Source organism: Triticum urartu, chromosome 3, assembly GCF_003073215.2.
Source record: "Triticum urartu cultivar G1812 chromosome 3, Tu2.1, whole genome shotgun sequence".
In the NCBI taxonomy this organism is placed as follows: Eukaryota; Viridiplantae; Streptophyta; class Magnoliopsida; order Poales; family Poaceae; genus Triticum; species Triticum urartu.
Window position 1 is genome coordinate 445,710,458 of NC_053024.1, and position 24,150 is coordinate 445,734,607.

Genomic DNA, 24,150 nt, shown 5'->3' on the forward strand with positions numbered 1-24,150 from the left:
AGTTGTAATGTTTTCCTGGACATCACACCTACAACTATTGCTAGGGTGTTTTGAAGGAGTATAAATGCAGACACTTTTGACATGATCATATCTTTGCTTCTAGTTGTAATATTTTGTTTTACCTTGTATCATGATGTTGCCCTTTTTGGTTGCAGGAGGCAGAAGCGCTGGATAATCAAAATCGATGAGGTGCTGCATGATTTTACCATCATCAATTGTTTCTCGGTTCCCGAATGCTGCTGACTAAAACATGGCTTCCCACTTCTGCGAATGAGTATCAACATGGTTTCTAAGTGGCTGTAACATCGCTAGCCTAGATATCCCTACTCTGGATTTGTATGAATACCCGTATCAGTGTGGTTGTAATTTTGGGGTTTGAATTGATGGTGGGTTATTCCGTCTGTTGGTATGTTGGAATTAGACTTGAGACTTGTGATGATACTGAAGAACTGCAAGGATGTGTGGAAGTCATGTTGTTGGATTGTTCATTAAGTATATGATTTCATGGGTGGATTTTCTTCCATCAATTGCACTGCTCAAAAGATTGGTGACAATGCAATCGAAGTATATGGATTTGGAGGGAAAATGTAACATGGACCACTGGACCATAATTTCACAAAGTCTTTGTTCTAGTGATCTTTGTCTTATTTCACTTCCTGAATTTAGTACTCCCTCCGTAAAGAAAGATTTAAACACTTATATTTCTTTACAGAGGGAGTACCCGCGAAGAGGATCACAGACAGCAGCCAAAGCAGGAAGAGCATAAGCTCTTTTGTTTTCACCGTGAGGGAGAAGGAGGGGGAGGAGGAAAGGTCTCTAAATTTTGTTTTTCACCTTTTCTTTCTGTTTTGATTCGGGTGCTCCAGAGGTGATTCGTGTGTGAAGTTCTTTGGGTGATCGATCTGTTCTTCCGTGCTCGACCAACTATTCGGGTGGCTCCACTGAGTATTTTCTTCTTATTTGGATGGAGCAGAGCTCTCCGTGCGCACGCCCTTTGGAGAGCTCTTTTCTTGGTGAGGTTCTTCCGCACTTTGATCGATTTTGTGTTCTTGTGTTCTGCATGTGCTTGCTCCCGTAGTCCTACTGTCTTTGCTTCTACAGTTGGAGATCTTTGGTAACGTGGTTCGTATGAAGAAAGAAGATCAAATATTGGCGTCCACTATCTTGCAAAGAGTGCATTGTGAGGCATGTATAGTATGGCTAGCCGCTGGCCGACATCGACATTTCATATAATTTCCATTAGCAAATGTAAGCTATTCTAAAACAAAATATAAACAATGTCATGTTATTTGGCTCAACTCGTTAGTCATCGAGTTCCGCTCAATTCGAGCCGAGTCGCGAGCTATTTGGTTAGCTTTGACTTTCGATTTTTAATTCCAGCATGTAAGAATAGGGAAACCATTTCTATCTGTAATTTGACATTAATTATTCATCAAATCTTTTGCTCACCGTTGACTCGGCTTTTCATGGCCGAGATATCCGAACGAAATCCCTCACATCATTCTAATCTTCTGTTTTTAATGCAACCATGTTCGTCTAGCCCCGCCAATTCCTCTCATCTGTTTCTCCTTAAACTAATCATCAGTCATGTTCATCTCTCTTTAAATTTCAACCCACCTCATCGCGATGCTTGCCGTCCATGTCACATGAGTTCTCGCCAACAACGCAACTCAGGTTCAGTCCATTGCATCCCGTGGTTGCAATCTAACTCACCACCATACCGTCCAGATTTGATCCCTTCAATCCTCCTCGACACGGCTATGGTGCCAACGATTGTGCCTCCTTAATGTTCTCCAGTGATCCACCACCAATACTACATGCTACGTTCATCATTGCTACCGCAATGCTATCATCGACATAGTTTGTGAAATACTTTCGCTTTGAGTCAAATTTGTTAATTTTGCGTCCAGAGAGGACGAGAGAGGAGAGCAGACCATTCACCCCACCACCAGGCCACCACCGGTCCATGTCCATCCCTGGCCGCTCCGCTCCCGCCGTGATCCAGCAACGGTCGTTGCCGATGCACCACTCCCGGCTCCTCTCTCATCTCTTCTTCCCCCACCCCACGCCCCATTCTCTTGCTCGAGCTCCTCGCCGATTTTACCGATCGTTGGCCTCTGATCTAGGGTTCGCTGCTGCCGGTCGCCATTCACCTGTGTGCCTCAGGAGGAAACGGCTCCCTGGACCTTATCCTTCTTCACATTCTACCTCTACAGATCAGGAACGCCTCGATGGCCGTCTCTTCCGTTTCTCCTTTCTCTCCCTCCTTGCAATACACCGGCCATGATTCAGGGATGGAGAAGGGAGGGGGGTAGAGCCACCATATCAAGAGGTACCTGCCGTCGGGCTGGACCATGTTTTGCTTCCTGTTGTCTTCTCTCTTTTGGGATATCTCATCTTTGTTTTGTTTTTGTTTGTTACAGGTAGAGTGAAGGAGCCACGCTTGAGAACTTGGCGTGAGTTACTTTGGTCCAGCGGCTACCAATGTTCCTTTTTTACTTCAGAGTTCTAAAATCATGTTGCCTTTCAAGAATAAGAGGGAGAAAGGTCCAAACAATCTTTCAAGGTATTTACTCTTGTCGTTTCTCTCTGTAGCTGGAAATTGTTCTTTTGGGATCTTTTCTATGCCTACCTATTATCAAGCCAGTAGAGTGGGGTGGGTTAGATGTGATTATTTTCAGGGGATTGAAATTGAAGGCATCAGTTGGACAATAAATATGCATCACTTGATATCATTGTTTTTTTTGAAACAAACTTGATATCATTGTGATTTTGCACCTCACCATCTTTTTGAAATAAAGTTTAATTTAATCAAGTTCAACTCTATCATCCACAACTAACGACATGTTCCATATTTAGTTGTCTGCTTAAATCTGATTTTTTTCTGGTCGGTGCAAAAATAGTATGATATCCCTACTGATATGTATGAATATACAGACGAAACACGTATTTACATGTTTAGTTTTTCCAGATTTGTCACACTCGATGGAAACTGGAAGCATCACTCTCCTTGGCTGAAATCACAGTGGTCAAATTATAGATCACAAGCTGTAGACGAATTGTTTCTTCTGATTTCCCAATCTTCAGGTTATGGGTCATTTCCCCTTTGCAAGAATTAATTTGTGTGCCTCCATTTTTGTTCATTCCAAGGTCAAGGGGAAAGAAAAATTTCGAAGGCAGTGATGTTTTCATTACAAATCTGAATATCAGTTGATTAAATTTGAAGTTAGCATTTTCTTTACATGTCCATCTCTTAAGATTCTTGTGTTTGGATACAATAACACCTCAAGTAGCTTATATATATATGCATATACGCCATGTTACATACTCCATTTAGTGGCTAATATAAAACTTCTTATACTACAGAGCTTCTAGAGAGAAGAAAGATAAATGCAGTGATATTCTTATACTGTAGAACTTCTAGAGTGAACAAAGATAAATGGAGTGATATTCTTATACTACAAAACCTCTTATGTACTCCATTTTGGTTATGCTGGCCTCACTTAATTGCTTTGCAGATTGAACTGACCAATCCGTGTGATTGAGGAATCCTTGTGGAGAAAAAGAATTCAAGGAACCCCGCAGCTCCGAATACAGAGGTGAGAAATCGAATCAATCGAGCAGCGCTCTGGTGATCTATTCATCTACATGTTCTGATCTGCATGTATTCCCTGTTTTTCCTCTGCTGGTTCAGCTTTGTTAAACTTATAGCAGATATAAAATACCTGTATATATATGCTTAGAACAAGGAAAATACCGAAAAAGGCTTTCGCCCCGCTTTATATATAAAGCATAGACCAACAGTGTCCAGTACCACCGCACACACCCACCACAAACGCACACACACACCCAAGGCAGGATACATAGGCGCTGAGCGCAGCAACACACTCCCTAGCACTACACGAGCCGCCGGGAGCTTCATCCGTGGACACCGCGAAGAAGTGAAGCCGCATATGACGAACCGTGGGCTCCAAGGCGGCGCCTTCAGGAAGGATACGGCACCGGAGCGCCGCCACCGCCCGATCCGAGGATCAGAGTTTCCCCTGGAGCAACACGATGGGCAGTGATAGCCGCGATGACGCCTTCAAGAAGGGGGCGATCTTCGCCGTCGCCAGTCCGTCCGAAGATAGAGAGGTTTTCACCCCGGCCAACACACACCGCCACCGAACACCACATCTCGGCTACCACGCCGCCCACACGGCCGTGGCAGCCGGGCAGCACCGAGGCACGAGCTCTGCCCATGAGCACCGCGCCACCACCACCAGGGCCGCCGCCCCAGAATCCAAGACCTTGACACCAAGTCCTCCGAGCCCCACCGATACCCCAACCGCAGAGACGGGCGGAAAGGCTCCGCCTTTCGCACCCCTGGCCGGTCCCAGCGCCGAGACCCAATAGGCCGGCGACAAGCCTCCATCGATCTGTCCTGCGACACCGCGCGCGAGACGAGCGCAGTCCTGCCGCCGGGCGCGAGACGGGCCAGTCCTGTTGCCGGGCGCGAGACGAGCGCAGTCCTGCTGCCGGGTGCGAAACCAGCTCAGTCCTACGGCACCGGGTGCGAGACGGTCGATGGACAGCAGCCGGGAGAAGGCCAGCCCACCGGCGAGAGAAGCGAACGGACGCCGAGGAGAGGAGTCGAAGGCCTATACAGGCAGCCTACAGACGAGCCGACACCAGAACAATCTGGCCGCCGCCGCAATCAACCTGCCACCACCACGGCAGCCGCCGGGCACGCACCCGCGCCGCCACCGCCACTACGCCGCCACCCCGACCAGCCGAGGGGGCCTCGGTCAGGGCCGCCACCCGCAGCCCTAGCCGTTGCGGCCCACGCCGCCAAGAGGCCAGATCCGGAAGAGCCGCCGCGGCCGCCGTCTCCAACCTCCGGCCCGCACCACCACCACCAACTGCCGCGGTGCCACCACCACCTGCCGTGGCCACGGCAGAGGTGGCCACCGGCAGCCCGCACCGCCCGCAGCCCGTGCCGCCATGAGCCAGATCTGGCCGCGCTGGAGTCGCCGCCGTCTCGGGTACACGCGCCACCCGCCTAGCCGCCCGCCGCGGGGGGAGGCAGGGCGCCGCCCCAGCCCGCCGCGCCGCCATGGAGCCCGGCTGCAGCTCCACGACCCGGCCCGGGACGCCGGCCCGCGCCAGCACCGCCCGAGCGGGGAGACAAAGGGGCCCCGCCGCCGCCGGCAACAGCAGGGCTTCGCCCGGCTGCGCCCCTGGGCGGCGGCAAGGGAGGAGGATGGGGGAGGAGGGAGCGGCGGCGAGGGTTGGGGTTGGCCTCCGGGCCGCCTCGCGGGAGACAACGCGGAGGGTTGGGGTTCAACCTGTCCGTGAGGTTTTCTCCGAACAAGCAAAATTAGCACTCTCTATCTTGAGTTGTCAGTTTGATTTACATACACATGTCACTAGACTATGCATCATCAAGCAGAATGTTTATGTGTGTTGCCAGTAACAAATTGTATCAAATCTTGTGTTAAAACAATACTATCAAATTAACTTTCCAACCAGGATTTCAAGAAAAAATATTGTGCTGGAGCAAGAAAGGGAACATGGTAAGGAGTGTGCCTACAAGAGTTTCTCTGTTCTCTTCTTAGGGCATGTACAATGGTTGATAAGATAGTCTTATCTTAATTTTTGCATGTAATTTAGAGATGACAAAAAAATATGTATACAATGGGTCGTCTCTTAGCCTTATCTTCAATAACTAGACATTCCTAAAAACGTGGTGACACATATTATGCTAAGAGATCATCTCTTGTCTTATCTTAAATAAGAGAAGACAAGCCTTTTCTTAAGAGTTCTTTCTCCTCCACCTCATCATTTATCCTATGTGGCACTCCTAAGATAGCACCATTGTACATGCCCTTATTGGTTGCCATATGCAGCTTGCGGGTCTCAACTTAATAAATACATCAACCGCGTACCGAAGGAAAAACTCATTACATGAATTCTGAGTAGGTATTTTCAGTCTTTCGCAATGTAGTTTGTTTATTTTTCTCTGCACCATGATGTGCTGATAAAATTTGGATAATCAATCCAATTTCCAGTGATGATGCCCTAGCTGATCATGCTTCTTTACCACAATCATTTTCCTGACAGTAGTTGTGCATGCAGTACATGTTTTCAGTTGAGCGAACCCTCTTTTAGTTAGAGATCAAAATTCAAGCCTGACATGGCATATGAATGCTCCCAGTTTAGCAAAAGCCGTGATCTTTCCAACTTTGAGAGTTGAAGGAAATCTCCGGATAAAAAATTGAAGAATTCATATAGCACAGTACAGGGTGAGCATCCACATGACAGTTCTAAAGTTGTTTTTACCATATGGAAGTTCATAAGTTATGATAAGAATAAAAATGCAAAGTTTCAAAAACTTATGTTTCCAGCATGATGGCTCCCCTGTTTCTATGGTAATCTTTTTCAAATATTCTGATCATGGTCCTCTAAGCATTCCTGGTTTGTCACTTGAGCCTGAACCGTGGGTCGCAGATCCAACGAACATTGATGAAATCCATAGAAAAAAGCTTAGCTAACTCTTCATAACAAATGGACTGAGTTAGTGCGCGCACTCACCGGCCGGTGCTTCTCAGTTTTTTTAACATGCTATAGCAGCTATACAATATCAGATTTATGGAAACATATTTCAGAATTGGTAATTAGTGTGTTCTATTCTCCTTTCCTTGGATATTTCTTATTCTGTTTTAGAATTATTATTTTTCGTCCGCACTTTCAAGTATTTATGCGCCTGGGGTCTTTCATTCTACAGCTGAACAATTATATCTCAAAATAGCTTGCGCTGCGCCCCCTATATTTGATCCTTCTGCCCTCTTTTAAATTCAACCTCTAATTGACGTCTTCTTTCGTTGTTGTTGTATATACGTGCACCAAATTATACAAAATGAAATATTGTGGAACAGGCATATTCAAAACTGTTTTTTGAAGTTAAATATCTAATGTGAGAAGCCTAGATATAAGAAATATAGGTGTAAGGCGATTGTTTTGAGGTGTCAATGCAACTTACAGTACATGGATCTGGTTAGAACTTTGATACTTCTTGCTTTGATATGCTGCTACGGTAGCTCAATACCGATGAAACAGAAGGATTGGTCATGTCACCAAATGGGTACCACACACATATAGATTGTTGCTTGCTCTCACGATCCATGTCATCCTCGATCCATGTTGGTATGCATCCTCTCCCTTTCCTTTCCTCTCTACTAAGTTGTCTCTCCTTTTCCTTTAATTATTCATGTGATCTTTTTTGCTCTGAGAAGCCCTTCATGATGCACAGAAGGATTCAGTTTCTGAATTCTTATCAACAGGTTTCAGTTGTCTATTGCAAAAATGTTCTATGTATATTATGTGAGTTAAAGGGTCAACCAAATGATCATATATGTATTTATATAGAATCATATCTATCTATTGGCAGCCATGTCTTATGCATACATCTTTGCTGATTAAAAAAAATATGCACAAAGACCTACGTGAAATAGCTCGATAAACAAAAAATACTGCTCGACCGATTTCTTCCTCTTATTCACTGTTCCATTTTATAACACAAAGCGCTCACATGGGCTCTCTTGGGCGCGGCGTGTCGCCGCGCCTCTGCCTGCTAGTCAGGATTAATTGTTGCTATCTAGAGTATTTATTGAAAGATGTGTGATCAGAGAAAATTAGCTCTAATCCTAGCGTAATTATGGGGAGCACACTTGAAAGCATCGATGGTAAAGGATGTTTAGTTTGAAAACCCCAAGAGATGGGTGGTAATTTGAGGAAGTAAATCTGACGCTCCACTGACTTGATCCAAGGGCCATGCACCGGTGTCATTCCTAGCGGTCTCCTATAAAAGGGGTACGGCATCCGGATCTGACCCAAATTGACTCCCCCCCCCCCCCCCCCCCACATTCCCCCCCCCCCCCCCCCCCAAAATCATCTCGGCCGGCCCTATGGCGTCCCAAAGCAGCCCGGCCGGAGCGCCGCCCGGTTTCCCTAAACCTACGAACTACCTTCCCGCCGTCGATCTTCCCCGTGCCCTCGGACGCTGCCGCATGCTGCTGGACAGGCTGCTGCAACATGAGGACGGGTGGGTGTTCGCCAAGCCGGTGGATACATACGAACTCGGACTCCGCGACTACTACTCCATCATCGCCGAACCCATGGATCTCGGCACTGTCAGCCGCCGCCTTGAATTGCGTCGCTACCCGAACCTGCTCTGCTTTGCCAAGGATGTCCGGCGTACCTTCAGCAACGCCATGACCTACAACAACAAGGGAGACGATGTGTATGAGAGTGCTGCTAAGCTCTCTCGCATCTTCGAGTCAGGGTGGGCCTCCATTTTGGCGGCGCTCCCGTCGCCGCTGCCGGTCGCCGTGCGCAGGGCAAGGCTCAAGGATGAGTTGCCGCGGCTGCCGGTGGACTTGCAGGACAAAGCGGCCATCATTATGAAAGACATAGGCGGGTGGATCCAGGAGGTGGATGGGAGGGTTGAGGTGGATTTGGACAAGGCCGACGAGGCGACTCTTGACAAGCTCGAGTGGCTGCTCGCTCTCGCCGCCATGAGGAAGGTAATTATTTTGTCCATTTGAAGTCCTTATGTTTCTGATTTGGGCAGCATAATTTTGCGATGCTTGGTAGCAATCTTGTCCAAAGTGGCCATATTTATTGCAATGCTGTTTAGCGATCTTGTCCAAACGTGCTCGTGTAGGCCGTGTTAAAGATGGAAACCTATTTTTGATGATATAATAAGAAGTCCAGGGCGTCAGGTTGTACCAACGTGAAGAAAATCCCATTTTTGGGACAGAAAGGTGCATATTTTCGTCATATTGGAATTGGTAGTGATATTGGCACAATGCCTTTCTGGGAGGGTGAATTGCATTGTTGATACAAGAAGTTTTGTCCAAGAAGTTTAGTTTCATACATCAAGTAGTATCAAATTTTACACTTGGGTACATGATGCTGCATAAATGGTACTCCCTCTGTAAAGGGAGTACAAAATCCTTGTGTCATGCATCTATGTTTTGGATCTTGTTAGTGTGTCCTGTAGCATAGTAGTATAAGCTTGCTGCCTGACAATTAGTAGGTTGTTTTGTCTGGAGAGGGAATTGAATGCTGAGAGATGATGAGAATTTCATTATCATTGAAGTATGATGATTTCAAGTTTTCAACCATAGTCACTGGGACCTGAAGCCACTACCTCTGGTACACATCAGAGAGCTCCCAAATATACTTGGATTAGAATAAAATTGTTATCTGACTTGAGAATAAAGAGCTTCATTGCTAGGTCATTGACCTGGATTAACCGGCTTTGCAACCACATCCCGAAGAACACTAAGTCTCTAATAATCTCATCAACTTCCAATGGTTGTACATTTTGAACGGAGGGAGCTTTTGACATAATGTTTCACTTCAAAATACTAATATTGTTGATTATAGTCTGTTACATTTTAAACTGAGATTTTGTGGATGTATACCTTGTTACTCACTTGTGTTTTGAGTAGTCATGATCACTACTCTAGTTGATTTGGCATTTTGAGGCTTGAAGATCTGCTTCTTTTTTTTACGCACTGATGGAAAGGAATCTACCACTAATACTACTCCATCCGATCCAAAGTAAGTGTCGCGGTTTTAGTTCAAAACTAAAACCTGAACTAAAACCACGACACTTATTTTGGATCGGGGGAGTAGTTTGTAGTCATATTATTCATGGGGAGTTGCTCCATGTCTGCTACTCGCATTTACAACTGCTGTTGATGCTTTGAAGCATCAATCATAGTAATTTTGTATTCCTTGAGATTGTGAATCTTATGCCAAGATTTCTTTGTTCTCCTTCTTTTGTGAAGTGTTTTCCTGATAGTTGACACTTTTGACATGACCATATCTTTCCTTCTAGTTGTAATGTTTTCCTGGACATCACACCTACAACTATTGCTAGGATGTTTTGAAAGAGTATAAATGCTGACACTTTTTGACATGATCATATCTAATATTTTGTTTTGCCTTGGATCACGATGTTGCCATTTTTGGTTGCAGGAGGCAGGAGCGCTGGATAATCAAATTTGATGTGGCGCTGCATGATTTTACCAGCGTCAATTGTTTCTCGGTTCCAGAACGCTGTTGACTTAAACATGGCTTCCCTCTTTTGCGAATGAGTATCAGCATGATTTCTAAGTGGCTGTAACATCGCTAGCCTAGATATCCCTACTCTGGATTTGAATGAATACCCCAGTGTCAGTGTGGTTGTAATTTGGGGGTTTGTAGCTGGTCGGTTATTCTGTCTGTTGTTATATTGGAATTAGACTTTGAACCTGTGATGATACTGAAGAACTGCAAGGATGTGTGGAAGTCATGTTGTTCGATTGTTCATTAAATATATGATTTTGTGGGCGGATTTTCTGCCATGAATTACACTGCTCAAAAGATTTGTGGCAATGCAATCGAAGTATATCCTCGGTTTCGTGTTCTTCCGCACTTGAATCTGTTTCGTGTTCTTGCGTTCCGAGTATGTCCTCGGCTAACCTCTGGAAGGTGAAGGTACCCTCGAAGCTGAAAGTATTCTGATGGAGGTTGGCACAACACTCTTTACCTGCGGGAGATGTTGTAGCTCACAGGCATATAGCGGAGAGCAGCAGATGCAAAATTTATGGTGCAATGGAGTCCTGGAGACACTCCCATATCAGTTGCACGATGGCAACGTGCGTCTGGGCTTTGGGAAATGAGCTGATCGCCGAGCACCTAGCTAAGACGACTGAGCCATCGACGAGAAAGTGGTTGTTCGCCCTCATGGATCCGATTAAACAAGAGGAATTCAAGACGACAGTAGTGACAAATTGGGCAATTTGACATGATCGGAGAAAGGCAATACATAAGGAAGTTTATGAGAGCCCACTCTCCGCACATGCTTTTATGGACAATTTTTTGTTGAATGTGGGGCTACCTAAGAAACGTACAAATCGGTATATCCTGGTAGCGAGATGGACGTCGCTCCCGACGGATAGTCTAAAGATAAATGTTGACGCGGCGTTGTCCAAGACCAAGTACTCAAACTCACCGGTGGCAATAATTTGGGATGGCAACGAGGCGTTCCTTGAAGCTTCAATGGTCGTTCATGAAGGGATTGCTCATTCGGTGATACTCGAGGCCCTTTCGCACTGGCCGCTGACCTGGGAATGAAGAGATTCGTCCTAAGCTCTAACTATGATGAAGCGGTTAGAGCGATGAATGAAGGAAGCATGGAGATCTTCGGTCACGTGGTTCGGGAGATCAAGCAAATGACGAAAAGTTTCAGATCCGTGATTTTTCAGTATGAAGAAAGAAGATCAAATGTTGACGTCATATATCTTGCAAAGAGTGCAGTGTGCGGCATGTATAGTATACAGTGGCAGATCCAGGACCCAGGCCGAGGGGCCTGGGCCTGGGGCGTGATGATGGATTACTTCGTTGACTATAGCATTACGTGCTGTAGCAACACTATAGAGGCACTGTAGCAGCTTGGGGCCATGGGCTTGGCCCAATCCTGGGTCCGCCCGTGACGGTACGGCCAGCCGCCAGCCGACATCGACATTTCATATAATTTCCATTAGCTAATGTAAGCTGTTTTAAAAGAAAGTATAAACGATCTCATGTTATTTGGCTCGACTCGTCAGTCATCGAGTTCGGCTCGATTCGAGCCGAGTCATGAGCTACTTGTTTAGCTTCGGCTTTCGAAATTTAATTCCAGCGTATAAGAGTAGAAAAACCCTTCCTATCTATAGTCTGACAGGAACTATGCACTAGACCTCTCGTTCACCGTCGACTCGGCTTTAATCCCACGGCCGAGATGTCTGAGTGAAATCCTTCACCTTGTTCTAACCTCCTATTTTCATGTAGTCATGTTTGCCTAAACCCGCCAATTCCTCTTGTCCGTTTCTCTCCTTTAACTAATCCTCAATCCCGTTCATCTCTCTTTGGATTGCAATCCACCTCATTGCCATGCCCGCTGTTCACTTGCGTTGCACATGTTCTCTCCAACAACGTAACTCAGATTAAGTCCATTACATCTCGTGGTTGCAATCCACCTCACCATGTCGCCCAGATTTGATCCCCTCCACTCTTCCTCGATGCGGCTATGGTGCCAACGAGATTGTGCTTCCTTGACGTTATCCAGTGATCCACCTCCAACACCACATACCACGTTCGCCAGTGCTACCCCAACACCATCGCAAACGCAGGCAGTCGCGGTCCCTTCACCATGGGAAGATTGGAACATCGACGACGTCGGGGATGATGACCACAGCAGGGATTTCGTTGCTGATCCCGCCTCACCATCACCCCCGTCCCCTCAGCCGCTTCAATAATCTTACCAACACTCCTCGAAGACTATCTCACATGTGTTTTGAGTGCATGTAAAATAAGTGCTTCATTAGCATAGATGGAAAGCTTTGGTGTTTTGCACACCAAGCTACCTAGTGTTGGATTATGGATGGGCTTAGGCCCATATAAGACACTAATCCCTGGTTAATCTTGAGACCCATGTATGAGATGGCAGGTGGTGGGAAGTTTAGTCCCACCTTGCTAGTTGAGGAGAGTTGAGACCCCTTTATAAGGGCTGCTCTCCCACTTACTTGCGTTGCCAGGATTCATCGACTCCCTTGCCGGGAGTGGGCCGACTCGGACGTGGGCCTCGGCAAGGCCCATGACTTTCTTCCTTACGGACTATATAAGAAGGCTCTGGCCAGTGAATTAACCTAGTTCGGTTCACTCACTCCCTCTCGCGTGACCTAGCCGTCATCTACTGTTCCTCACTCTGTGCTGCCTTCGGCGATCCCATCCCGACGACTGCGTGCACGGCTGGTCGAGAGAGCAGGTGCCTCCGGAACCCTGTCGTTTGAGATCCTGCCCGGGAGAACGGCAATAAGGTTTTTGGGGAGCGTCTCGACGTGACTGCTCCCGATCCGTCCCCAACTCTGTTCGCCTCTGCTTCCACTACTTCCTCTGCATCGACACCATGGCCGACGCCGCCGCCGCTAAGAAGAAGGCCAAGGACGATGCCGAGGCTGCTGCTGCTGCCGCCGTGTTAGCCTGGCCAACCGGAGGGTATGATCTGTTCATCCCTCGTTTACTCGTACTTATGCTAGCCGTATATGTGCTGCTCATAGAAGGTTCGATTCTATGTTCTGCACGTGCTAGTATGCTTAGGTATCGCTATGAGATGCATACCTTTTATGCCATGCTTACTGTTTACTCGTGGATAAGTCTAATCGGAAAAGTGCTAATAATTCCATCAATCCAAAAACCTTATTTTAGGCACTTTTTGATTCAAGGCTTTGCTGCTACTCTGAAACCGGAAAAGTTTACCGGGACGCATTTTAAGCGTTGGCAGACTAGGACCACCTTGTGGCTCACAGCGATGAATATGTTCTGGGTTGGTGGTGTGTCCCTCACAGAAACGATTGCTCCTGAACAGGAGAAGGCGTTTAGGGAGGTAACCACAATCTTTCTGGGAGTAGTTCTGAGTGTGATTGGAGACAAGTTGGTTGACGCCTATATTCATATGAGCGTTGCCAAAAATTTGTGGGATGCGCTCGGAGTCAAATTTGGCGCAACTGATGCTGGCAGTGAGCTGTATGCCATGGAGCAGTTCCATGATTACAGGATGGTCGATAACCGTTCTGTATTGGACCAGGCTCATGAGATACAATGCATTGCTAAGGAGCTAGAGCTCCTGAAGTGTGAGTTACCGGACAAGTTTGTCGCGGGTTGCATTATTGCAAAACTCCCTCCTAGCTGGAGGAACTTTGCTACTTCTCTCAAGCACTTGAGACGTGAATTCTCTGTTGAGGATGTCATTGGTCATCTTAGCGTTGAGAAGAACTCGAGAGCAAAGGACTCACACGTGAAAGGGGCAGAGGGTTCTTCTAGCGCCAATGTGGTGCAGAAGAATTTCCACAAGTTCAAGGGAAAGAACTCTGTCCAGCAGAATACTACCTTTAAGAAGAAGGGTAAGAAGAAAGACAAAAGAAGAGATGGCTGCTTTACTTGTGGTTCAGATGAACATTGGGCAAACAAGTGCCCAAACAAGTACAAGAAGCCAGCACAGGACTCCAAGTCTGTGAATGTCACTCTGAGCAACAATGATGCGGCATCTGGGTATGGTAATCTCTTTACCATACTTTCAGTCTGTCAGTCCACCGATTGGTGGATTGATAATGGGGCCAATATTCATGTGTGTGCTGATGTGACTTTGTTTTCTTCCTACCAGGTCACACGAGATTGTTCCGTCCTGATGGGGAATGGCTTGCATGCTTCTGGTCATGGTGTTGGCACGGTATATCTGCTTCGGGAAAGATCGTGCAACTGAAGAACGTGCAGCATGTCCCCGCCATAAAGAAGAATCTCGTTAGTGGCTCCCTTCTATGTAAAGAAGGGTTTAAGTTAGTATTTGAGTCTAACAAAGTAGTCGTATCTCGCTATGGACTATTTGTTGGAAAAGGATATGATTGTGGTGGTTTGTTCTGCCTTTCCCTGGAGTATTTCTGTAATAAAGTCGTGAACCAAATTCATTCTAATGTGAACGAATCTGAGGTTTGGCACTCACGTCTTTGTCACATAAATTTCGGTTGTATGACGCAGCTAGCTAAGATGGATTTAATCCCGAGTTTCACATTAGCCAAAGGCTCTAAGTGCCATGCGTGTGTGCGAGCTAAGCAACCTCGTAAGCCTCACAAGCCTGTGAAGGAGAGACACCTGGCACCTCTAGAACTCATACATTCAGATCTCTGTGAGATGAATGGTGTGTTGACTAAAGGTGGAAAGAAATACTTCATGACTCTGATTGATGATTCCACTAGGTTTTGCTATGTGTATTTGTTAAATACTAAGGATGAGGCTCTACACTACTTTAAAGTCTATAAGGCTGAAGTTGAGAACCAACTTGAGAAGAAAATAAAACGAGTCCGGTCTGATTGTGGTGGAGAGTACTTTTCTAATGAGTTTGATTTATTCTGTGCGGAACATGGTATTATTCATGAGAGGACGCCTCCCTACTCACCCCAGTTAAATGGGGTTGCCAAACGGAAAAACCGTACTCTAACTGATTTGGTTAACGTCATGTTAGATACATCGGGTTTATCCAAGACATGGTGGGGGGAGGCTGTAATGACATCTTGTCATGTCCTGAATAAAGTTCCCACAAAGGATAATGAGACTACTCCCTATGAGCAATGGGAAAAGAAAAGAACTACACTCTCTTACTTGCGCACTTGGGGCTGTTTGGCGAAAGTCAACGTGCCAATAATCAAAAAGTGCAAGTTGGGACCAAAGACCGTGAACTGTGTTTTTCTTGGCTATGCCAAGCATAGCGTTGGCTATAGATTTCTAGTGATGAAATCTGAGGTACCTGACTAGAAGGTCGGTACAATTATAGAGTATAGGGATGCTACATTCTTTGAGGATATTTTCCCCATGAGAGATATACAAAGGAAATCTAGATTGGAATCTGATGAGACTCCTGAACCTGCTATTCCGATGGAATATTATGAACATAAAAGTGATAAGAGTTCCACGGAGGATGACGAGGAAGCTCCTGTTAGGAGCAAGAGACAGAGGACTGCAAAGTCCTTTGGTGATGATTTCCTCGTGTACCTCGTGGATGATGATACTCCCAGCTCCATTTCAGAAGCTTATGCATCTCCGGATGCTGACTACTGGAAGGATGCGGTCCGTAGTGAGATGGATTCCATCTTGGCTAACGGGACATGGGAGATCACTGATTGTCCTTATGGTTGTCGACCATTAGGATGTAAGTGGGTGTTCAAAAGGAAGCTTAGGCCCGATGGTACTGTTGAGAAGTACAAGGCTAGGCTTGTGGCCAAGGGTTATACCCAGAAAGAAGAAGAGGATTTCTTTGACACTTATTCACCAGTGGCTAGACTGACAACCATTCGAGTGTTACTCGCTTTGGCTGCCTCGCATGGTCTTCTCGTTCATCAGATGGACGTTAAGACGGCTTTCCTTAACGGAGAGCTAGACGAGGAAATTTACATGCAACAGCCGGATGGCTTTGTAGTAAATGGTCAGGAAGGAAAGGTGTGTAAGCTAGTGAAATCTTTGTATGGCCTGAAACAAGCACCTAAGCAATGGCATGAGAAGTTCAACACTACTCTGACATCTGCTGGCTTTGTTGTGAACGAAGCTGACAAATGTGTATACTATCACTATGGTGGGGGCGAATGAGTTATACTGTGTCTGTATGTCGATGTAATACTGATATTTGGGACCCACCTCAAGGTCATTGAGGAAGTCAAGTCTTTTCTATCTCACAACTTTGAGATGAAGGACCTGGGTGTGGCTGATGTTATCCTAAATATCAAGCTACTGAGAAATTCTGAGGGTGGAATTATACTTTTGCAATCCCACTATGTTGAGAAGATTTTGAGCCGTTTTGGATATTCGGACTGCAAACCTTCTGCAACACCATATGATCCTAGCGTGCGGATTCGAAAGTTCGAAGGCACGGCTGTAGATCAATTGAGATATTCTCAAGTGGTTGGTTCACTGATGTACCTAGTATGTGCTACTTGTCCTGACATCTCATTTTCTATGTGCAAACTGAGCCGGTTTGTTTCCAATCCGGGAGATGTGCATTGGCATGCTGTTGAGCGAGTGATGCGTTATTTGCAAGGTACTGCGAACTATGGAATTCACTATTCTGGGTACCCAACGGTACTTGAGGGGTATAGTGATTCGAATTGGATATCTGATGCTGATGAGATAAAAGCCACAAGTGGACATGTCTTCACACTTGGTGGTGGTGCTGTTTCCTGGAAGTCTTGCAAGCAGACGATCTTAACAAGATCGACTATGGAAGCAGAACTCACAACATTAGACACATCATGCGTCGAAGCAGAATGGCTTCGAGAGCTTTTGATGGATTTGCCGGTGGTTGATAAACCAGTGTCGGCTGTCCTTATGAACTGTGACAATCAAACAGTGATTGCCAAGGCTAAGAGTTCAAAGGACAACATGAAATCCACAAAGCACATAAGAAGAAGATTGAAATCTGTCAGAAAATCAAGAAACTCCGGAGTAATAGCGTTGGATTACATCCAAACGGCTAAGAATCTGGCAGACCCTTTTACGAAAGGGCTATCACGGATTGTGATAGAAAATGCATCAAGGGAGATGGATATGAGACCCACATAAATTGCCATGGGGATAACCCAACCTATGTGATCGGAGATTCCGTGAATTAGGACCTGGGAAAACAATCCAGCGGTCAACTGAGGAGAGTATCCTTAATTAACCCACTCCGTTAGAGATGCACAATACTCTCAATTCTGTAAGGCAGGCTGACTTTTGTCTTAATGTGTTCCAAAGCTTGTGTAAGCAAGATGCTAACCTACAGAGCATTCTTTGGAGGAACACACCTATGTGAGCCCGACTGCTGGTCACAGTCTATGAGATTGGGTAATCTCTAGTAAGCTCATGAGAAGGTACGGAGTATGACTAATAAGCTCCACACGTGGGGTTTAGCCTTCGGCAGCCATGTATCAGCTGACAATAGGCGAAACTTCTGCACGCTAAACTGACAATTCAAGGCATAAGTCCATTGTTCAGTTGTGAAGAAGTCTAATCCTATTGCTCTAGGTGGAAGTTCAACTTAACAGTCTCCACTAAAAATTCTGGTATATCAAACATTGTTTGGAACAGTTGACAAACTTATGTGCCTCGAGATCTGGTGGGGGATTGTTGGATTATGGATGGGCTTAGGCCCATATAAGACACTAATCCCTGGTTAATCTTGAGGCCCATGTATGAGATGGCAGGTGGTGGGAAGTTTAGTCCCACCTTACTTGTTGAGGAGAGTTGAGACCCCTTTATAAGGGCTGCTCTACCACTTGCCATTGGGAGCTTGGGCAGAGGAGTGGTACACGCACGCTCCTCCTCCTCCGTCGCCCGCCTCGCTACGCCTCGCCTCGTCACGACGCGCGCGCGCCGCGGGTTGCGGGAATGAGCCGAGCCGAAACTTATTTTTGCGGCTCAGGAATGAATTAATTAATCAAGGATTAATTAACGAGTCGCTAACATGTGGGCCACTGTCCAAGACGTTGGATTGTGGGCTGACTTGCGTTGCCGGGATTCGTCGACTCCCTTGTCGGGGGTGGACCCTTGCCGGGACCCGCGTATTCGTCGACTCCCTTGCCGGGAGTGGACCGACTCAGACGTGGGCCTCGGCAAGGCCCACAACTCTCTTCCTTACGGACTATATAAGAAGGCTCTGGCCAGTGAATTAATCTAGTTCGGTTCACTCACTCCCTCTCGCGTGACATAGCCGTCATCTACTATTCCTCACTCTGTGCTGCCTCCGGCGATCCCATCCCGACGACCGCGTGCATGGCTGGTCGGGAGAGCAGGTGCCTCCGGAACCCTGTCGTTCGAGATCCTTTCCGGGAGAACGGCAATAAGGTTTTTGGGGAGCGTCTCGACGCGACTGCTCCCGATCCGTCCCCAACTCTGTTCGCCTCTGCTTCCACTACTTCCTCTGCATCGACACCATGGCCGACGATGCCACCGCTAAAAAGAAGGCCACGGACTACGCCGAGGCTGCTGCTACTGCCGCCGCGTTGGCCTGGCCAACCGGAGGGTATGATCTGTTCATCCCTCATTTACTCGTACTTATACTAGCCGTATATGTGCTGCTCATAGAAGGTTCGATTCTATGTTCTGCACGTGCTAGTATGCTTAGGTATCGCTATGAGATGCATACCTTTTATGCCATGCTTACCGTTTACTCGTGGATAAGTCTAATCGGAAAAGTGCTAATAATTCCATCACCTAGTGCATACATGTGTGCTTCCATTGGCTTAGTGCTTCAATATTATATGCGATGTGCTTCAAACACAAACACAATATATTTCCTAATACCTACGTGTGTGCATGCATCAGTATAATATATGGCATGCTTCAAACTCATACACAATATGCTCCTAGCTAGTACATATATGTGTGCTTCATTCCTTGGACTACAATGAAAAATATTTTGGCACTATACTTTTCATGCTTCACCTTTCATAAAAATCCAATTCCAAGTCCAACCATGCATGCTTCATAGCAGCAAATATAACTTTACATCCAAATCCAACAATACATGCTTCAAAGCATAAAATGAAGCACTAAGAACGAAGCATGAAGGGTAGTCCCCATAAAAAAAATGTAGGATTGCATTGTTCTGACTATGTACTCACATATATGCTTCGCTGGTATTATTACAATGATTGGGTACGTTCATGCTTCAACCATCACAAAATTTATGTTTCTAAATACAACAATATTTGCTTCCTCCAATATCAGGATTAATTATTGTTTATCTAGAGTATTTATTGAAAGATGCGTGATCAGAGAGAGCTACTAGATCTAATCCTATAGTAGTAATTATGGGGAGCACACTTGAAAGCATCGATGCTTCAAGGATGTTTATAGTTTGAAAACCACAAGAAGATGGGTGGTAATTTGAGATTTGGAAAAAAAAGAGGGTGGTAATTTGAGGAAGTAAATCTGACGGTCCACAATAACTTGATCCAAGGGCCATGCACCTGTCTCATTCCTAGCCATGTCCTATAGAAGGGTTCGGCATCCGGATTCGTGGTTTTGAAACTGATCCAAATTTGACTCCCACCCAAATCCTCTCGACCGGCCCTAGCTATGGCGTCCCAAAGCAGCCCGGCCGGAGCGCCGCCCGGTTTCCCTAAACCTGCGAACTACCTTGCCGCCGCCGATCTTCCCCGTGCCCTCGAACGCTGCCGCGTGCTGCTGGACGAGCTGCTGCAACATGAGGACGGGTGGGTGTTCGCCAAGCCGGTGGATTCATACGAACTCGGACTCCGCGACTACCACTCCGAAATCCGCCAACCCATGGATCTCGGCACCGTCCGCCGCCGCCTTGAACGGCGTCGCTACCAGAACCCGCTCTGCTTTGCCAGTGATGTCCGGCATACCTTCCGCAACGCCATGACCTACAACTACAAGGGCGATGATGTGTATAAGACTGCTGATGTGCTCTCTCGCATCTTTGAGTCAGGGTGGGCCTCCATTTCTGCAACGCTCCAGTCGCCGCCGCCGGTCGCCGAGCGTAGGGCAAGGCTCAAGGATGAGCTGCCGCGGCTGCCGGTGGACTTGCAGTACAAAGCGGCCGTCATTATGAAGGACGTAGGCGGGTGGATCCAGGAGGTGGATGGGAGGGTTGAGGTGGATTTGGACAAGGCCGACGAGGCGACTCTTGACAAGCTCGAGTGGCTGCTCGCTCTCGCCACTATGATGAAGGTAATTATTTTGTCCATTTGCACTCCTTGTGTTTCTGATTTGGGCAGTATAATTTTGCGATGCTTGGTAGCAATCTTGCCCATCTTTATTGTAATGTTGTTTAGCGATCTTGTCCAAACGTGCTCGTGTAGGCTGTGTTAAAGATGGAATTTCGTGGGGTATGCTTGCATTACCTATTTTTTGATGATCTAGTAATATCATTGTGATGAAATTCCCATTTTGGGGGACAGCAGGGTGAATATTTTCGTCATTTTGGAATCGGTAGTGGTATTGTCAACATGCCTTTCTGGTAGACTGAATTGCATTCTTGATACAAGAAGTTGTCCAAGAAGTTCAGTTTCATACATCAAGTATCAAAGTTTAGTAGTTTACACTTGGGTACATGATGCTGTATAAATGGTACTACAAAACAGCCTGACTCACTCACGCGATGCCGACGTGGAATGCCACTTTGATCTGGAGCGTTTGGGCGGTATTTTTCTCGCGTGAGCGGCACGTGAGGGGGAGCGGAAGGGACGTATGTGCAGCCGGAATTAGTTGTGGTTGTGGCCTCTAGTTTTTCACTTTTTTGTGCTCTTTGCGGTTCGTTCTGTCAATTTCAACTAGGGTTTCATGCTCTTGATTAATCTCTCTGTAATTGGTAGTTAATGGTACTTCCTCCGTCTCAAAATATAAGACATTTTGGCAGGAGCCTACAAAAACGTCTTATATTTTGAGTCGGAGGTAGTAGTAGTTTTGCGAATGTTGTACGGTATTAAGTGGTAAGTGTATCAGTAGTTTACTGTTTTGATAGATTGCTCTGTTAGGATTACAATGCCCTTTTTTCACATATGTTCATGCAAATACTTAGAAAGTTGACATCTTTCAATTGAATCTTGCAATGTAAGCAATGATGTTCATCAGTTCACTTTGGAAATATCACCATGGTTTTTTCCTGGCAAGACGTGCACTTCACCAACGGCATGTGCAGCGCCGTCCTATGGCTCCGCCTCGCCGTTCGGCCATGGCGTCGTCCCTGGGTTGAGTGAGTGGGACAGGGGGCATGTGAGAGAGGGGTGGCATGAGTGCCGCCGCTGGATTTGGGGACCAGAGGAATGGCGATTGAACTAGGGATTTGACGCTCGATTTGATAATTTAGGGCCAATTGCTATTTTGAAGACTAAATGATCAAGAAGGACCAAAGTAATAAGTTGTAACTGCAAGTTTTCAAAAAAGAAAAACTCCAGCCATTAGAGGTGAATTGGTACATGGGACTGTTTGGTTTCCACCCGCGCACACCCTGCCAATAGCTGGCGCGCTAATATATTGGCGAGGGAATCCGCCGCCAGCGTTTCGCCCGCTCATGGGCGTAAAAATTGAACTGCCCAATATTTTGGCGTGGCTCCCAAAATTTGGCGTCCATCCAAGCGGCTACCCGTCCTAGCAATGAACCCCAATTTTTTTGGCACGACAGCTTGGGGCTATAATCCAAACGACCCCATGGCATGCCCCGTTGGTCTCGCGTGGTTGGGCTAAGCTGTTTTATACCATTAACGCAACATCATGTACCCAAGTGTAAAATTTGATACTTGATGTATGGAACCGAACTTCCTGGACAACTTCTTGTATTAATAGCGCAATTCACGCTTTCTAGGATTTCACCTATTAGACTTCGTGTGGACGAACCAGATTGGCTGCAGTTCATCCTGCCCATAGCCCTTGGATCAGAAATTGAATACTCTCATCAAGGAGTTGTATGTTTTGATCGTTGGAGTTCGTGCTTTGTCATTCTTCCCTCATGTAGCTAATTGGAAGGTTTTCATTGTTTTCTGTGAGATGCATTAGTGATAATGTTAGATTGGCATGGAAAAGTTACTCCAAAGAATTTATGAGCTATCTAGAATATGTTCAGTAAAATATGTTATTCCAGGCTTTAGAATGCCATGTGATACTTTGGTTTTCCCAGACCATGCTATGTTATATATGCTCCGAGGAACATACACACTACACAGGATGATTGTTCGAGATCCTCCTAAAGCTGCGAGAACTGAGAAGTAGGCATATTGTGTTTTAGCTGGTTCACCGTGTACTGTGAGATGTGAAATACCTGAATGTTTTGGATCTTGTTAGCATAATCCTTGTCTTGTAGCACAGTAGTAATATAGGTCTGGTCTGGTAGTTTTCCTTAGCTATTAAGATAAGCTTGCTGCCTGACAACTGGTAGGTTGTTTTGTCTGGAGAGGGAATAGAATGCTGAGAGATGATGAGACTTTCATTTTGATTTAAGTATGATGATTTCAAGTTTTCAACCATAGTCACCGAAACCTGAAGCCACTACCTATGGTACTCATCAGAGAGCTCCCAAATATATACTTGGATTAGAATAAAATTAACTTAAGAATAAAGAGCTTTATTGCTGGATCATTGACCTGGATTAACCGGCTTTGCAACCACATCCCGAAGAACACTAAGTCTCTAACCATCTCATCAACCCACATTTTTAGCCGGCTATGAATCTGTCGCAACTTCCATTGGTTGTACATTTGTGAACAAAGTGTGCTTTTGACATAATATTTCAAAATACTAAAATTGTTGAATATAGTCTGTTGGATTTTGAACTAGGAGTTTGTGGATCTGTACCTTGTTAGTGACTTGTGTTTTGAGTATTCATGATCACTACTCTAGTTGATTTGGCATTTTGAGGCTTGAAAATTTGCTTCTTTTTTTGTGCGCACTAATGGAAAGGAAATCTACCACAAATACAAGTTTGTAGTCCATATTATTCACGTGGAGTTGCTGCATGTCTGCTACTCGCATTTACAAGTGCTGTTAGGATGCTCTGAAGCATGAGAAAATCATAGTAATGTTTTGTACTTGACATTGTAAATCTTACACCTAGATTTCTTTGTTTTCCTTCTTTTTTGCGAACTGTTCTCCTGATAGTTGACACTGACGTAAATGTGCACATCACAGCTACAAGTATTGCTAGGATTTTTTGAAGGAGTATAAATGCAGACACTTTTGACATGATCATATCTTTGCTTCTACTTGTCATATTTTGTTTTGCCTTGGATCACAATGTTGCCCTTTTTGGTTGCAGGAGGCAGGAGTGCTGGATAATCAAACTCGATCTGGCGCCGCATGATTTTTACGCCATCAATTGTCTCTCAGTTCCAGAACACTGTTGACTTAAACATGGCTTCCCTCTTCTGCGGATGAGCATCAGCATGATTTCTAAGAGGATGTAACATGGATTTGCATGAATACCCCAGTGTCTGTTGTTGTCGTAATTTGGGGGTTTGTATTGATGGTGGTTATTCTGTTTGTTGTATGTTGGAATTAGACTTTAGACTTGTGATGATACTGAAGAACTGCAAGGATGTGTGGAACTCATGTTGTTGGATTGTTCATTAAGTATATGATTTCGTGGGTGGATTTTCTGCCGTCAATTGCACCGCTCAAAAGATTTGTGACAATGCAATCGAAGTATCTGGATTTGGAGGGGAAAATGTAACATGGACCACTGGACCATAACTTCAGAAAGTCTTTGTTCCAGTGGTCTTGTCTTATTTTACTTCCTAAATTCAGTACCTGGGAAGAGGAACAGCAGCCAAAGCAGGAAGAGCAGAAGCTCTTTTGGTTTACCAGATCAAGTCGTTGCCTTGATGTCCAATGGCCAGAATTGGCTGGTGGACTGTCGCTTCGGTTTTTGGTACTGATTTATGCCCTAATAACATTCGGCAATTCTATGCTTGGTGCTATGCTTTCTTCCCAGAAGAGGAAAGTTTTTTATACTGTCGGTTTGGCTGCTGTTTTCTGGGCTATATGGAACTACCGTAATAGGACGACGTTCGAGTTTAAGTTTCCTAAATCTCC

At 45.8% G+C, this 24,150-nt stretch overlaps 2 protein-coding genes across 2 annotated transcripts; both read left to right on the forward strand.

The window, feature by feature from the left end:
- Positions 1-1,539: 1,539 nt before the first annotated feature.
- LOC125544277 (transcription factor GTE4-like) lies at positions 1,540-10,397 on the forward strand. Its single transcript, XM_048707895.1, has 6 exons — positions 1,540-2,332; positions 2,424-2,566; positions 2,972-3,087; positions 3,519-3,599; positions 5,512-8,564; positions 10,030-10,397. Exons 5-6 carry the CDS (start codon positions 7,947-7,949, stop codon positions 10,057-10,059), a joined length of 648 nt encoding a protein of 215 aa, XP_048563852.1. The 5' UTR covers positions 1,540-2,332; positions 2,424-2,566; positions 2,972-3,087; positions 3,519-3,599; positions 5,512-7,946; the 3' UTR covers positions 10,060-10,397.
- A 9,209-nt stretch (positions 10,398-19,606) lies between these two features.
- On the forward strand, positions 19,607-23,701 carry LOC125548463 (transcription factor GTE4-like). Its single transcript, XM_048712053.1, has 2 exons — positions 19,607-20,295; positions 23,375-23,701. The coding sequence occupies exons 1-2, from the start codon at positions 19,678-19,680 to the stop codon at positions 23,417-23,419; spliced, it is 663 nt and encodes a 220-aa protein (XP_048568010.1). The 5' UTR covers positions 19,607-19,677; the 3' UTR covers positions 23,420-23,701.
- The last annotated feature ends 449 nt before the right edge of the window (positions 23,702-24,150 follow it).